General features: G+C 39.6%; 1 protein-coding gene across 24 annotated transcripts in view; it reads left to right on the top strand.

Moving 5' to 3' along the window:
* SIPA1L1 (signal induced proliferation associated 1 like 1) overlaps window positions 1-15,685 on the top strand; it is a 366,004-nt gene that overhangs the window by 284,386 nt on the left and 65,933 nt on the right. For all 24 annotated transcript variants that reach the window (XM_086709388.1, XM_086709371.1, XM_086709372.1 and 21 more), the window contains 2 exons: window positions 3,557-3,660; window positions 6,739-6,896. In XM_086709388.1, coding sequence (XP_086565514.1) covers window positions 3,557-3,660; window positions 6,739-6,896 — 262 coding nt within the window. The remainder of the gene's footprint in view (window positions 1-3,556; window positions 3,661-6,738; window positions 6,897-15,685) is intronic.

Raw genomic sequence — 15,685 nt, 5'->3', positions numbered from 1 at the left:
GTCTCTGAAACTGCTCTACAAACGTATTAACCTATTCATACCATTCATGGGGTTTTGGAGTGATGAGGGTCTGGAGCCGATGGCCAAGAAAGAATTCTTGGGATGTTTTTGGTGCAAAAAGGTGATTTTATTAAAGTGCAGGGACAGGACCCATGGGCAGAAAGAGCTGCACTGGAGTTGTGAAGAATGACTGGTGATATACTATGGAACTGGGGGAGGTAAAGGCAAAAAGGAGGCCTCCAGAAGGACTTTCATATACTAAAGACTGATAATATACGAGAGGCCTAGCTCTTGTCAAGCTAAGGTTGTTTTCCCTCTAGTAAGGCACCGGACATTACAACTGTAGGGGGTTCCTAGAGAAATGTTATACTCTATATTTGTCTCAAGTATTTGTCAATGGGCTGCAGGTTATAAAGAAATTTAATTTTACCTGCCATTTCCTTCTTGCCTTTGTTCCCCACATCACTGTGGAGGGGAAGGTGATGTTGGGGCTCCAGGAAACTGAGTCTATAGGTTTCTGGAGATTAGGCTATTGATAAGATTGCCTCTTTCTAGTAATTTACTAAGACATTTATAAACTGATGGAGACTTGTGTCCTACATGACTGTGATCTCTTACCAGTTGACCATTTGTTTTCTTTCCTTTCCTTTGTTCTTGGGCAGCCCGGAGTGCCTGGGGAATGTCACATGTATCCCACCTGGGGGGCAGGGGAGGAGGGTGTGCTTAACTTGTGCTTTGTCCTCAGCTTGCCTTGTGCTCTCTCATCACAGTCTTCAAATAGAAATGCCTAATGTAGGATATTATCCCATATCTACACTTTTTGAAAGCAGCAGAGAAAAATATTATCGTTCCTTAATTATTCAGCGTCTTCTTATCATCTACACTGAATATTAGAAATTTTACTTTCCATGACTTAGCATAGAATGTTGACCTTATTAGTGGGTATATGCCACCCACTGGCAGTATGATTTGGAGGCAAATCCCATGATTATCAAGATGACCCGTAAGATGCCCGAATTTACTTTTAAAGCTCCATACAGATAAGAAGGAGCATTATCTTCTTTCCACCCCTCTTCTCAAGCATATTTCCCATTATAAATTTTTCAGTATATATATTCTTTACCCAGAGCAAAATGGAATTTTGTCATTTTCATTTTTTCCTGATTGCCAAGCTGATTTAAGTTTTTCATGGTTTCAGGGTTTCCGGGTCACTAAAAATATAATAATAGAAACATTGGATGCTTTATTCTTTGGGAAATATAGCAAACATTCGTTTTCCATTCTTTCTGGTAACATTTAACAGTTCTGTTACTTATATAGTATTTTCAGGATTTTGAAATTCCTTCTGGCTCGGAAAGGAAAATTTCATTGTTTTGACTCTTGTTTCATCTCTGAAGCTTTTGGAACTGTTCAAACTGTTTAAAATTATCAGCAAAACTTGAGGGTTTCCAAAGGTCCCCAGAAAAAGGCTGGTCAAGCAGCGTCTGTTACATAAATGAGGCACGCAGAAAGGACAGCGAGAGTGGGCCAGAAGTAGAAAAGCAAGGTTACCTTCAGTGTTGTCTTCCACATCAGCTTTCCTCTCTGGCAGTAATTCTTTTAGAATTAGACAGACATACAAAGCAAAATGTAACACATGAGTTCGGGATGACAGTCTCTTTTCTAGTTCATTAATTTTGCCCAAAATTGACTTGAAACACATGTAAGTACACGTCAAAGCTGACACATTCGCTTTAAGGTTTAAAATGTACTAATCGGTTCAGAAGTTATTTATAAGTAGAGCCCTTAAAAGTAGATATGTTCTTCGTACTTAAGGCGTGTCTTAGTCCAATTATTTATAGCAGTAATTTATAGTTTTTTGTGTTGGTGGCCATTAGCATTTAGAAGATACTTTTTTCTTGGGAAGCTATCTGTTGGTACATATTTTAGCAATTTTTTGAAAAATAGTCTGTGCTTTATTTCAGTTTTAGCTTGTTTTTTTAACCCTTTGCATTTTATGTCAGCTTCAAAGATTAAGTTCCTTCAAGAAGCTCGAGGTTGAAGCTCCAGGCTCTAGAACATTTTTACAAGCCTGTCTGCAAGCCACCATGGTGGTCTGTTTGTGGAGCAGTGCCTAAGGGCAGCAGAGCTCCTGCATCACAGTCACCCTGGGGGTGTTTATTAAAATAGATTCCTTTGCCCAGCCCTGTACCCACTGTGCAGTATTTCTGGGGGTGGTACATGCAAATCTGCCTTTTAAATTTTTTTTTTTTCAACGTTTATTTATTTTTGGGACAGAGAGAGACAGAGCATGAACGGGCGAGGGGCAGAGAGAGAGGGAGACACAGAATCGGAAACAGGCTCCAGGCTCTGAGCCATCAGCCCAGAGCCCGACGCGGGGCTCGAACTCACGGACCGTGAGATCGTGACCTGGTTGAAGTAGGACGCTTAACCGACTGCGCCACCCAGGCGCCCCCAAATCTGCCTTTTAAACCAGCTCCCCAGATGCCAGTGTGCATGCTAAATTTTGAGAACTACTGCCTCTTGGTGTATACCAGAGGCTTTGTCTTGGCGGCTTCCCTGAAGTGCAGTAAAATGTTCTGGTCTTCAACGGTATGGTTGATGAGGCTCGAATTTACCCAGAATGAACAAACAAACGCACTAATGTCATTTAGCAGCCTGCAAGTCCAGGTCCTTTAAGACCAGAGACGCTCCCTTTCGGTTGGACAGCTAATTATTCTCTTCTCTGGTTTCTGGTTATTTCTGGGCAATTGATTTGTTGATGATTAAGGGTGTAGAGGTTGCTCTTACTTAAGGAAGATGAAAGCAGAACACAGTCTATAAAAACTTGTTGGACATTGCTTATAATACCTTTGTTATTCAGGTTACAGACCTATTAAGTTTTCATCTGTTTGTTAAGAATAAAACAACTCTCTTGCTTGAATCAGAAATATTGGAAAAGGCGTTCTTAACCTGACATCTGTGGACAGAGTTCAGGGGTGTGTGAACTTGGACGGAAAATCATTTTACATTTATTTTCACTGACCCCTAATTAAAATTTAGGACTTCCTTCAATTATGAATGTGGGCAACAAACCACAGTTGCGTAAGTTCTACCTATGATTGTATTGCAAGTTGAAAGCATAGATATTTCCATATTGTATTTTTTTTTGGAGATCCCTCAAACTACTGCTTATGCACATCACTACTTCAGAGTTATAGTAGTTCTATTCGATCAATTGCTAAAACTTATTATAGAAATCTAATGCTATTATAGTTTAAAATTATTTTTGATAACTATTTCTCAGTATAATTGATTTCTATTGAAATCAGATGTAGTTTGTTTCATGCATTTACAAATACTGTTCTGAGAAGGGACCCAGGCTTCCCTGGACCGCCAAAGAGAATCAGATACAAAAAATGGGTAAGAACACTGATGCTAGTTCTTATCTAGCATCTTTTCATCCTAAACGATTTCCTTTGTTTTCTTTTTTTGGAGATGTTTTCCTTAAATGAACTATTTTTCCCATTCTTACAGTCATCTCATCATTATATCTATTTTTTTTTTTTTACTGTAGCTGACTCCACTGGAACCCATTCTCTGTATACAACATACAAAGACTATGAAATCATGTTCCATGTTTCCACCATGCTGCCATACACACCTAATAACAAGCAACAGGTAAGAGATCCCAGTGTTGTCTGTGTTTCCTACCCTTTTTCGTTTCCCCCAGAAGCCTAAGTGGCAAGTTTGTAAAATCTGAAACCAGAATTGAATGTTGCACCTGTCACCACAGCAGGAAGCTTTTGTACTTTGCGGAAATAACGAATAGCAAATGAGCTGAAAACAAATGAAGAGACCCAGATTCTAGGTTAACAGCCAGCTGGATGGCTTTGTGAATTAATCATTTGCTTTTCACCCACGGGGATTGAGGTTTTCATGGAATCCGAAGAGAACAAGTTAAAATCATGGTGATTAGGTGACCCTGCAGTGTTGCAGAGAACATGTATGAGTGGGTGAAGTTCCATCTCAAGAGGCCAGGGGACAAAGCAGGAAAGTACTGATGTGCCATTTCAGATTTCAAAGGAGGTTTGGTACACTGACTTGGAGAAAAATCAGAATAAATGTCCGTGGGATCTCAGAAAAAGGTTTTTTTCTTAATGTTTGTCAGGAGGACAGCAAAGAACATAAAAAAACGCTTGCATTTGCATACATCATACACGGTGTCTTTTAAAAAAGTCTAAAAGCACAACGCCTATTACTAAAATGTGGTCGATGAGGTAGTAAATGAAGACACTAAGAAGTGACGCATTGTTACAGAGCAGCATGGAAACTGGCAGTATTGTTTTGGAAGGTATCTGGTAGTTGTTTTTTAAAAATATTGCAAAATAAATGATGCCAAACTGACATTTAAAAGAGTCAGAGAGCTAACAGCGTCTCCTTTCAAAAGCTGTTATAAACACAAGCGGTCCAGTATTCCCTCTGACCTTAAAATGGATATAGGGGCGCCTGGGTGGCGCAGTCGGTTAAGCGTCCGACTTCAGCCAGGTCACGATCTCACGGTCCGTGAGTTTGAGCCCCGCGTCGGGCTCTGGGCTGATGGCTCAGAGCCTGGAGCCTGTTTCCGATTCTGTGTCTCCCTCTCTCTCTGCCCCTCCCCCATTCATGCTCTGTCTCTCTCTGTCCCCCCAAAAATAAATAAATAAACGTTGGAAAAAAAAAAAATGGATATAGATTTTGTTATTGTCAGCTTTTGTGCTAACAGAACATAGGCCAGCTGCAGAATGAATCACACCGTCTTTCACAAAATTTAACCAGACACTGATCTGATCTAACACTTTGTCACTGCAGGTGTGATTAAATCGCAAATCCAGGTAATGAGATTTTGCTTGGCTATGATTACGAAAGTAATCAAAAACAGGCAGCAAAGCAATGAATCAGCTACAAATCTTAAAATAAACCTATTGAAGATAAATTCCATGATCTAGAACTTGTTGACAGTTTGTTTTATGCAAATTCCAAGTTCTACATTACTCTGATAGGAAAGCATCATGCTAAGAAAAATAACATGTTTCTCACTTTAACCAGTAAGTGGTCAAAAAACTTCAGGACATTCACAAGTAGTATTTAAAGGCTTATCCTACCTGAGTACACAGCAGAGAAAGGGAAGATGTATGGAAGGGTGAAAAATTTAGTTAAGATTCAATTAAATGAGTTGAAGTGTGTTGAGCAGCATGAGTTGGCATTAAAATGGACAGCTGTCTAAATTATTTAATTTGGGGGTCCAGTCAAGGTGAAAGTGTTATTAGGTCCTATTTCAGGATAAAAGAGTGATTGGTACTGCTGCATTTTAAGAAATTTTAATTCGCTAGCTAGAGAATTTATTTCTTCTTTGTAGATCACTTTATGCTTTTTAAAAAAACAAAATATCTTTTAAAATCTTGTGGCAGGAATTTGTTTATAAACACTGTCTTTCATTATATATAATGTGAGATGGATAGATGGATTTATTTCTATTTGGGTCCTTTATTAAGATATTAGTGTTACATATCAAGCAATATTTGGAATAAACAATGACATTGCATCCAAAAGCAATGACATCATGTATGCAGCAATGACATAATACATAGACAAATTGTATGCCCGAGATTCTGAGTAGATTAATAATGTTTAATAATGGGTACATTCTGTATAACCATCAGCACAGACCATCTTTATTTCTGTAACATCCAATAATATATCATGTTTAGAAATGAAAGTAAATGGCCTCATTAGAGGATAATTTGGGATGCTTTGAAATTCCTAAGGTTAAAAGTACATTTCTGGAACATTCTAACTCCCAATTCTCAACCGTAATCTAAAAGGCTATTGTTTCTCCCAGCTAACAGCTAATACTAGATCATTGATTTTACTTGTATGTAATTTGTGTAAGTTATAGTCACTGGCGAATTTTAAAAAAACAGTATATGAATGTAAGCTTATGCCTAACAGATAGTTGATATAATGTTATATCTCATTATTTTCCTCCTTGTAAGAGCCTCTATATAATAAATACGAGAAATGCAAATTTTGTTCAACTTTTTTTTCACACTGTTGACTTAAATATGTAATAAACCCCACTTGGAAAGTCACTGGCCTAGCATGAGTTGGGGTGCCTAAATTTGAAAGCCACCTTCCAAAACACTTTTTAATGTGAAACAGAAGGTGGTCTTGGGCAATTTAAAAAACTATTTAGACTTGAAATTTGACCTGCTTTGAAATTGTTACATTTATATCCTGGAACATTAGTAATTTCTGCACTCCCAGCTCGTGGCACAAAAAGCATATTGGAAAACACCTTAGCCACATTTCTTTAAATGAAGTGAATTAAACCAGAACATAAATTGCAGTGTAATTACTTCAGCCATTCTCATCTCTAAAAAAATCTTCCCTGTGGCAAGTTTCTTTCTTCTGTGAAAATGGAACAAAACTGTTGTTATGGAAACTGAGAATTTGGAGATGCTGGAACTTGGCATAAGATGCCAGATATTGGTTAGCTCCTGAATGGGCTCTACGTTTTATGCAAATTTCAGAATATTCATTTCCGTAACCTTCCTTGGAGGGAGTAAGATGGGCTAAATTATTGACAGTAACTGTAGATTACCTACCTTAACATGCCCTGATTAATGGTGAATGTTTTAAATACAGTTATGTAAGGGAATTGGGGAGGAAAAAAGCAGAGTGTTGTCATTTATGTCGTTTGCTTGTTTTTTCTTTCAGCTCCTACGGAAGCGGCACATTGGAAATGATATTGTCACAATTGTTTTCCAAGAGCCCGGAGCACAGCCATTCAGCCCAAAAAACATCCGATCCCACTTCCAGCACGTTTTTGTCATCGTCAGGGTTCACAACCCCTGCACCGACAGTGTTTGTTACAGGTACCTACCTGCGCCCTGGTAGCAGCCTTGTGGGCGGGGCCAGGGGGGTCACGTGCGGGGGGCGGGGCATCCTGCTCCGCTTGCTCAAGCAGCAGTGGGAAGTCTATTGCCATTTACTTCTGTCTTTAAACTATGTGTGCGGATGGCCGATTCACGCGATGATGTCACCCAATGGCGTTGACATTGCCCAGACACGCTGGTTAGACACCTGCTGTTTCCATTTGCACCTCCTCCTTAGGTGGTGTCCTTGGTCCATACCATCTGGTCACCAGCTAATTACTCATCTTGCTAATTATACTTTGCATTTGGTGTGGCAAGAGCAGAGAAGAATGATGTAATAAGTAGAGAAGTTTTGTTTTAATTACTATTGTCTAAAAAGCCCAGACCCTTGCTTTAAGACTGGTTTGATTCACTCTAACGTTTCTGACTACAGTCTTCAAAGTATTTGTATGCACTAGTAAGCGCTTGGTGGAATTGTTTCAGTGTCCCATGTCGACCCAGTCTCGTGAGTGTCCGACTTCAGGCATCTATCTGCAAGAGGCCTTTGGGCGTTGACAAAGATAAGAACCTGAATTGCTGGGTCAGCATGGTCATAGTACCAAGAAGATGTGTCAGGCTATTCTAGCATTAACAAGATATTTCTAATAGGAATCTGTCCGTTTAAAGTAATGGAATTTTATCCTGTCTTTCCATCCTTAATTTGGAAGATTAGGCTTTGCTAATGCTGGATATTTGTTTTTAAATTAATAAAGCCACCTACCCAGAAAGTGGCCAATACAGACTGACAGTTGGTTTGTTGTGAGAGCCACAGCTGTCTACTTTTGGGAGTCAATGCAGGTTAATTACGGGAGGGGAGCAAACAAGTTCAGGGAACAAAACAAGGAAAGGTTACTCCGGACTGCTGTAAACCACTACCTTCCTTGCACAGCCCGTAATAACTGTATATGTTGGGCTCTGGTGATAAGCCCAACACTATTTCTAGGCACTTTACATGGGTTACCTCATTTAATTTGTAAAACCCATGCATTAGGTACTGTTTTTGTCCCCCATTTTCGGTGAGGAAGCTTAAGCAGTGGGGCTAGGTCCCTGGCCCGAGGTCAGCTGGTACCAGGCAGTTTAGATTGTAATGCACTAAGTCTGATTCTAGAGCCCAGCCCCTTCACTGCTCAGCCATGTTGCCTCGCTCACATGCCCTGTGAAGCACGGGTCTTTGCTGCCCTTGCTGCTGACCTACAAGCTGCTCCAGAACTCTGGGGCTAAGGGGGTGGGAACTCCAACAGAAGAGACCTAGATCTGCAGCCTCTTACCAAGAATCTGGTCCCTGGAAGCTGCTTTATTTAGAATAACATGGCTATTATTTAGAATAGAATGACAGACTTAAGTGCAGAACATTTGACTATACCTGGGAGGGATGGCTATTTGCACTTAGAAAATATCCCCAAGCAATTGAAACACACTCTGTACTGGATTTATGCAAGGATTTCATGGAACTCTGATAGAAAGCTAACCCCTTTTGGAATGGTCACTATGACGTTTGGGAGCGAAAAGCTTCGCGGTTTGTTTTAGAGATTTCTTCTTTAAAAGCCATTGTCTACATAAAGTGACGTCTAGTAGAAATGTAATGCAAGCCATATATTAATTTTGTATTTTTTAATAGCCATACTTTTTAAAGCAACAAGAAATGGGTAAAATTAATTTTAGCAGTATAGTTTTTGACCCAATAATACATTTTATTTACCTGGTATGTCCAAATAATTATTATTTCAATAGGTGATTTTTAAGTTTTAAAAATTACTGACCTGTTTTACATATTTTTGGAGTAAAACTTTGGAATCTGGAGTGCATTTTAGACTTACAGCTCATCTCAATTAGGATGTTTGATTTTCATTGGAAATAATGCTTAGATTTCATAAAAGTTGCAACTGGAAAAGTTGACTCATATACTCGGATTGTTCCAGACGTGCTTTTTAAAAGCTTTTGAATGACTGAATTGAGTGTCACTTTTTAAAATATGTAAAATATGGCCAGGGTAAGTCTAAATAGACTGATCATGAGGAAAGGTCTCTCAACCTTCTTCAGCACTTTGCTAGAGAAGGAAGTGATGTCTGTTTGATTCTTTTTTATTAAAAAATTTTTAATGTTTATCTATTTTGGGGGGGTGCAGGGGCAGAGAGAGGGGGAGACACAGAATCCAAAGCAGACTCCAGGCTCTGAGCTGTCCACACAGAGGCTTGAACCCACAAACCATGAGATCATTACCTGAGCCAAAGTCGGATACTCAACCAACTGAGCCACCCAGGCACCCCTGTCTTGTTCTTTTAAAACTCCCCACCCCAGCCTTGAAAACCATGCTTTTTGCTATCTCTGTTATTTTTAATCTGCTGCCTGGCGAGCCCATCTTCTTAGCCCCACCATGCAATGTGACGCTGGACCCTTTGTGGGAAGACAGTGAACACCCCAGCTCATGGCACATGAGCTGGCCTGGGATTTCCTAGTTGCCAAGCATGTTTGAAGACCCAGTGCCCTGCTTAGAATCTGTGAACTTGGGCCTTTTGCAAATCCAAGAGCACGTGCCAACTTGCAGTATCACTAAAAGGAATCACAAGAAATGAAAGTAGAGATCTTTTCCTGTTATTAATTTGAGGTATATTGATTGTTTTCAGTCCATCTCAAAGTGAGGTAGGCATGTTTCCCGAAGTGTGTGGGGATGTCAGGAGATGCTTCAGGTCCCAGAGCAGATAGGGCAACTCTCTTGTAGTTAATGCTTGGGGGAAAGAGTGTGAAGGGTTTATGTTCTCTGAAAATAAATGTATCATGAAGCAGAATAGGTCTTCCAAAGAATTTCTGTACCTGTGAGTTTTTCTCATACCCTAGCCACTCCCCAGAATACTAAGGATATGAAGTTATGGGCCTCTTTCATTTATGTACTGTACTTTGGTTGAAAAGTTTATAGAGCTGCATTGATTTCTACTAAATTAGATTTAAATCTAATTTAACTCTACAGTGATACAGTTAGAGGGATTCAAATACTTTTTATCATTGAAAATCTCTTGTTCTGAGCTTTTTCCCCAGGGAACACTCACATTTACTTATTGACATCTCCTTGGTACGTGTGCTGAGGAAAGCACAAAAGGGGTTTTCTCAAAGGAGCTTCTTGCTGTGATCAGGTGGAGAAGTGCGGGGTCCGTACAGGCTGAAGTTATAAGGAACGTTGAACTGACAAAATGGGGTTTGGCATATGTTTTAGAGCATAGATGGAGGAAATTCAGTGGGGCAGAAAAAGAAATAATTCTAGGAGTGGCCAATGGTGTAGACAGAAGTGTAGACAGAGGAAAGGGTGGGGGGTGGCAGGTGCCGGAAGGAGGTGCTGCCATAGATGGGGTTACGAGGCAGTGGAGCCCTTTGGAATGCGAGGCCATCCGGTAGCACGGTATAAAGAGAGCTTTAGGAGAATTCACCCGATGTCACCATGCAAATTAGTTTGTATACAAAAAGACAACTTTGGAACTTGTTCATTTATTTTCACCAGCTCTTTGCAGCTCTTATCATGTGTATGCTAGGCACTCTTCTAGGCCCTGGGATATAATAGGGGAACGAGAGAAAAATCCTATGGTGGATGTGGAAGTGAGGTCCTGAAATAATGGATGTTCTATCTCTCTAGGGATTGGAAAGTTCATAATTTATAATTTATTTATAATAGGAAAAACTGACTATTTCTAACTAATTCCAGAGACCAGTTAACCTTGAACGGTAGACATAGCCAAGAACTCAGAAATTAATCACTAAGTCTGTACTAAAGCTTATGCTCATACCTGATAAGAGAGCCCCCGGTCTCTTGTTTTATTTGTATCATTACACTGAGCTTAATTATCTGGTCCTGGTTGATAGAGCAGATTAGAAGCAACAAATCAAAAAGATGAAGAACTGTTCAGTGGCAAGGATGTGCTGTGAGACATCACTAAGTGATTCCTGAGATGTAGAAAAACTCTTCACCTCAAAGTGAAGAGTAAGCACAGCAGTCTGGAGTCATTTGGTTTGGAAACAAAGGACCGAATATACTTAGCTCACCCCCGAGGGCCTCACTTTGTTAAAACACAGTGTAAAAATTTTTCCCAGCATTTTTTAGTAACTCATGAATTAAGAGACCCAGGCACTGATCTTCAGAGGTTGCAGATGTCACGAAAAGAGACAAATGTGTGTCTCATAATGGAAGGATACAACTGCACCTATGAATTAGTCTTGTTCCCTCCCCCACCATTGAACCTAAATCTGATCAAACCTCTGGAGGAGCCAGTTTACATGTTCTTCATGTAAACATGCCTGTATTCAGCAAAACTCAGACTCCAGGCAACGCTGTGTGACAAACAGCCCTGTTTCCTCAACATGTAAATGCAAGAAATAAAAGAGAGAATGAGAGAAGTGGAGGGGAATTAACAGAATAAAAAAGAAGAAGAAGAAGACAAATTGCAGTGTCGTGTGGGCCTTATTCGGACCCATGTTAGATAAAAAGATTTTTAAAGTTTTAGGACATCTTAAGCAACTGAACATTGGAACATTGACTCACTATTTGATGACGTTAAAGAATTATTACTTTTAAAACTAGTGTAGTAGTAAGTGGTTTTAATGACCTGAGCCTTGAAAACAAGTGTTAAATTGTGGTCAGTATGTTTAGGAAGGTAGAAATGTAGGTTTCTCCTCTCAAAGATTTCCATATTCAGAGGTTAAAATATAATAAATGCTGAAAGGCAGCAGTATGATATAGTGCAAAAAGCACTTGGAATCAGATCAGATTGTCAAACCTCTCAGATCTTAAATTTCCCTTTCTGTGCAGCGGAAGGTTGCTTGACATCTACTTGAAATCCCATAAGTAAAGTATCTAGTGTAGGCAGGGAGTGTGGTGTGTGCATATTAAATGTGCACGCCCTTCTTTTCTTGAATAAAAATAAGTAAATATGCAAGCTTCAGCTAGGAGGAAAAAAAATCAAAGTGGGTCAAGTGGTGGAAATTTTTTCAGAAGGTCCGTCTCAAGCCACAGTCAGCATCCCTGTTGTCCAGTGTAGCTGACCTTTTTGAGACAAAAACCTGAATATGTTACTCTTGGTGTTTAAAACCATTTGGGGAGAAGTGCAGAATGCCTCTTCCTACACACCACTGCCCCTCCTTCACCTGACGAATTCTTGCTTTTCTTTTTGTGGCAGGGCTCCCCTGCCCTCCCAGGATTATTAGGTAAATGCCTTTCTTAAGTGGTTTCAGTAGCACCCCACACCTCCCACGAGAGCTCTCAAACCACTGGATGTAGCCGCACTAGACTTTGAACTGCTGGAAGGCTGAGCCTGTGTGACCTCTCATCCTTGATCCTCAACGTGCGCACAGTGCCTGACACATAGTAGGTGCCCCATGAGTGCGGGGGAATGGATCCTGTTAGAAGTCGAGAGCCCCCCAGGGAGTGAATGACAGGCACACATTTGTTCTGCCGCTGGTCATTCCTGTCCTTTGCCTGGGCCTGCTTTCTCAGAATGCTCCCCAAACTGGCAGTCTGATCCAGGCTCCAAGAAGGGGAAACCTCCCTCTACCGTTTTGACATTGAGTCCTCTTCCTTCTAAATTTGGGGTTGGAATTGTTTATTGGAATTTCCACGGTGCTTCAGAAATTCAGGCATTGTTGTCTTCTCACTTTTTTTCCATTGAGACTTCTGTTCAGACTTCTCTGGAACATTCCTATGTATCATCTTGAAATTGGCTTTGGGTGTCAAGATCTGCTACTTTATCCAGGGTCTTTGATGCCAGCAAATGCTATGAAGCCCAGCCTAATGGTGGTCTCTTCCACAGCGTGACTCTTGTGGACGGATGGTCCCTTTTGCAAGTGCCTCAAGAGTGCAAGGTTTAAAAATGTTCCTTTAGGGGGAATAGTATGGTCTTGTCATAGAGCACGCTGCTGGCCACCCAGAAGTTCGAATTCCAGTCCTGGCTCTCTGTGAGAGGCTCTGGGCACATCACTTTACTTCTCACAGCCTGTTTCCTGGAGAGGTGAAGAATTCATAGCAGCGGCTCAAGTAGAGGTTCAAGGATAGGCCAAACATCAGTAAAACTCAGGACACCTTCCTGGTCCTTCGGTCATACTCCCAGGGTTTGAGGGACGGAGCATGTTTCTGTGTTAAAACGGACGCAGATACTCCTCAGCAGAATGCAGGTTCAAGATGAATTTTAAGATGAAACTCAAGATTTTATTGACAGTTCAAGGAACACTGAATTCTCTGTGTTCTCTTCCAGTGCTACCTTTCCCTAATTGCTTCAGCCTCTGAACTTCTGGCTGCTGGGTAACCCTCCTGAGTAGAACATCCTAGTCCTCAATACTGCTGATCACATAAGGCATGGTTGTGATTGTAAAGAATGTATTATTTCTGAGGAGACAGAGTATTGCCTATGAGGCTAACGAGTGTCCAAGCAGAAGCCCTTTGGAATCTGCTTTTAAAAATAGCAAGAACCATTTATAATTAATACATCTTAAGCATCTATATATAGCCAACTGAAGTTCTAGAAAGGCTTCTTAGAGGCAAAAATACTTTCGGCTGAGCTTAAAGCAGGCCTTATTATCAGGAGTTCAGAATCTGTGGCATCTAAATTAATGAGCTTTTAACCTTGTAGAAAACCTTGAAGTTAGATGAACCCAAAATGAAACCCTTTGTTTGAAAAAAGCATCCCAGGGTATCATCTTCCTTATCTTCCATAAGTGTTCTGTTTCTAATGATGCAAAGCTGATTTTAGCTCCTATATCATTTACCTCCCTACCATGATGATTCATCGATAATTATATGTTCAAGATTCAGTTCTTTCCCTCATAGTTCATTCTAGAGGCTTCTAATTATCACTGGGTTTTCAGTATATGTTTGTCTAAAGTTCTAACAGTTAATAAGTAGATCTGTAAAAAACCTTAAGTAAGTTTAAGGGGCAAATGGATAGATGGTTCTCATATTGGTGCCCCCTGATAAGCATTTTCCTCTCCTTATTTAAGAGAAAACCACAGCTGCTTCTTGAGAAAGAGTGACAATTTGAAGTGAAATTAGCAAGAGAAGAAATTGCCAATTTAAAAATGAGTATTTCTGGATCCTTACAGGATTCCTCTTAGAAAAGCTAGCATATCTGGATTTTAGCATCTTTCGCTTGACTTTTGAAAAAATGATCAAATTAAAATTATACAGCTGTCAGCATTGAAGCCAGACAGTTCACAATAGATGAGAAAAATTGCCTTTCTAAGACTGGTCTAATTAGGCTATAATGCATATGGAGGTTTTGCGGATTCCCTTCTCCAGTTAGAAAAGGGAGTGTTGCTTGCCAGCTTTCTTTGTCATGAAGTGAACTAAATAGTCCTTTAAAATAATAAATACATACATACATACATACATACATTTATGAAAACCAACAAATAGGGCATTCCATGGCATCTTCAGACAAAATAGGTACCTTCTGTCCTGAGGTTCCTGATTTTTATTTATTTCTCCTGTTGTCACAAGAAATAATCATTTTTTGAAACACAAAGCTAAATATGTTAAAGTAAACCCTTCTTAAAAGAAAACAAAAATAGTAATGGAACCAGAATTCTTCAATTTACTTTGAAAGATGTACACTCTCTGGTTATGACTTTTCCATTTTGGAAATGCAGAAAAAGCATTTTGTATTGCTGCCCTAATAGTTGGTACAATTGCATATGGACTCACTTTTAAATAATTAGGTAATTTGAAAAGAGAGATGTTTGCTCTGTTAGAATCATCATTTCCAGCCCTCTCAGACTTTGCTAAGGTCCTAGAATGAGATCCGTGAGAACAGAGTAGAAAACACAAAACCTTTCTGTTTCCATTTAACTTCTGTTGTTACTGTTTTAGGAAAAACATGATTTTTTTTCTTTTGAAATTAAAAATAATAGGTTATTACAGATGCTCATATGGTCCTTATCTTAGGCCCAATTTTAGCAGTATTATGCAGAAGAAGTGATTGGGGCAGGATTTCTCAAATTGATCTTGCCTAAAGGAAGAGGAAAAGGAAAATATTTTCCTCACAAATAAATTATCAGAATCAAATACCAAATGTAGAGAAAGTGGACCAAAGAATAGCTCAGCTTAAAATACGATTTTAAGAAAAAAGTTCTTTAATGTTTATTTTTGAGAGAGAGACAGAGACAGACATAGACAGACAATGCAAGCAGGGGGGAGGGGCAGACAGAGAGGGAGACACAGAATATGAAGCAGGCTCAAGGCTCTGAGCTGTCAGCACAGAGTCCGATGCGGGGCTCGAACCTGAGAGCTGTAAGATCTTGACCTGAGCCAAAGTTGGACACGTAATGGACTGAGCCACCCAGGTGCCCCCAAAATACAATTTTAAAACATGGTTGCTATTACTGTAAAAATCGTAATCATTTTAATACTTACTGAAATTTCAATTTTCATTTTAAAATTATGCTTTTTGGTCTGGTTGCATAGGTCAACAAGTAATGTTTGTTGAATTATTTTTCAATTTAATCCATTTTTTTTTTTTATGTCCTGCATCTTTGGATATTTTTCATTATAAGCTGTCCACATATATAGGCATCACGTCTAAAATGGAGACCACATTTGTGTTCTTACAAAATCTATGCCTGTTGTGAAAGGTTACGCTGATTATAATAACCCCTGCTTGGAAATGATCAGTAGGTATTTAAAGGTAGAATATTACAATGAACTTTTTCTTCATGGAGTTATGTTTGGTTTACTATCTGTTAGTGAAATACTTTTTTACTGTAAGCCTTTTGGGGTTTTT

The sequence above is a fragment of the Puma concolor genome, chromosome B3, assembly GCF_028749965.1.
Source record: "Puma concolor isolate L17-30 chromosome B3, mPumCon1.1.hap2, whole genome shotgun sequence".
Taxonomy (NCBI): Eukaryota; Metazoa; Chordata; class Mammalia; order Carnivora; family Felidae; genus Puma; species Puma concolor.
The sequence above is the reverse complement of the archived record's forward strand: the minus strand, read 5'-3'. Positions and strand labels throughout refer to the sequence as shown.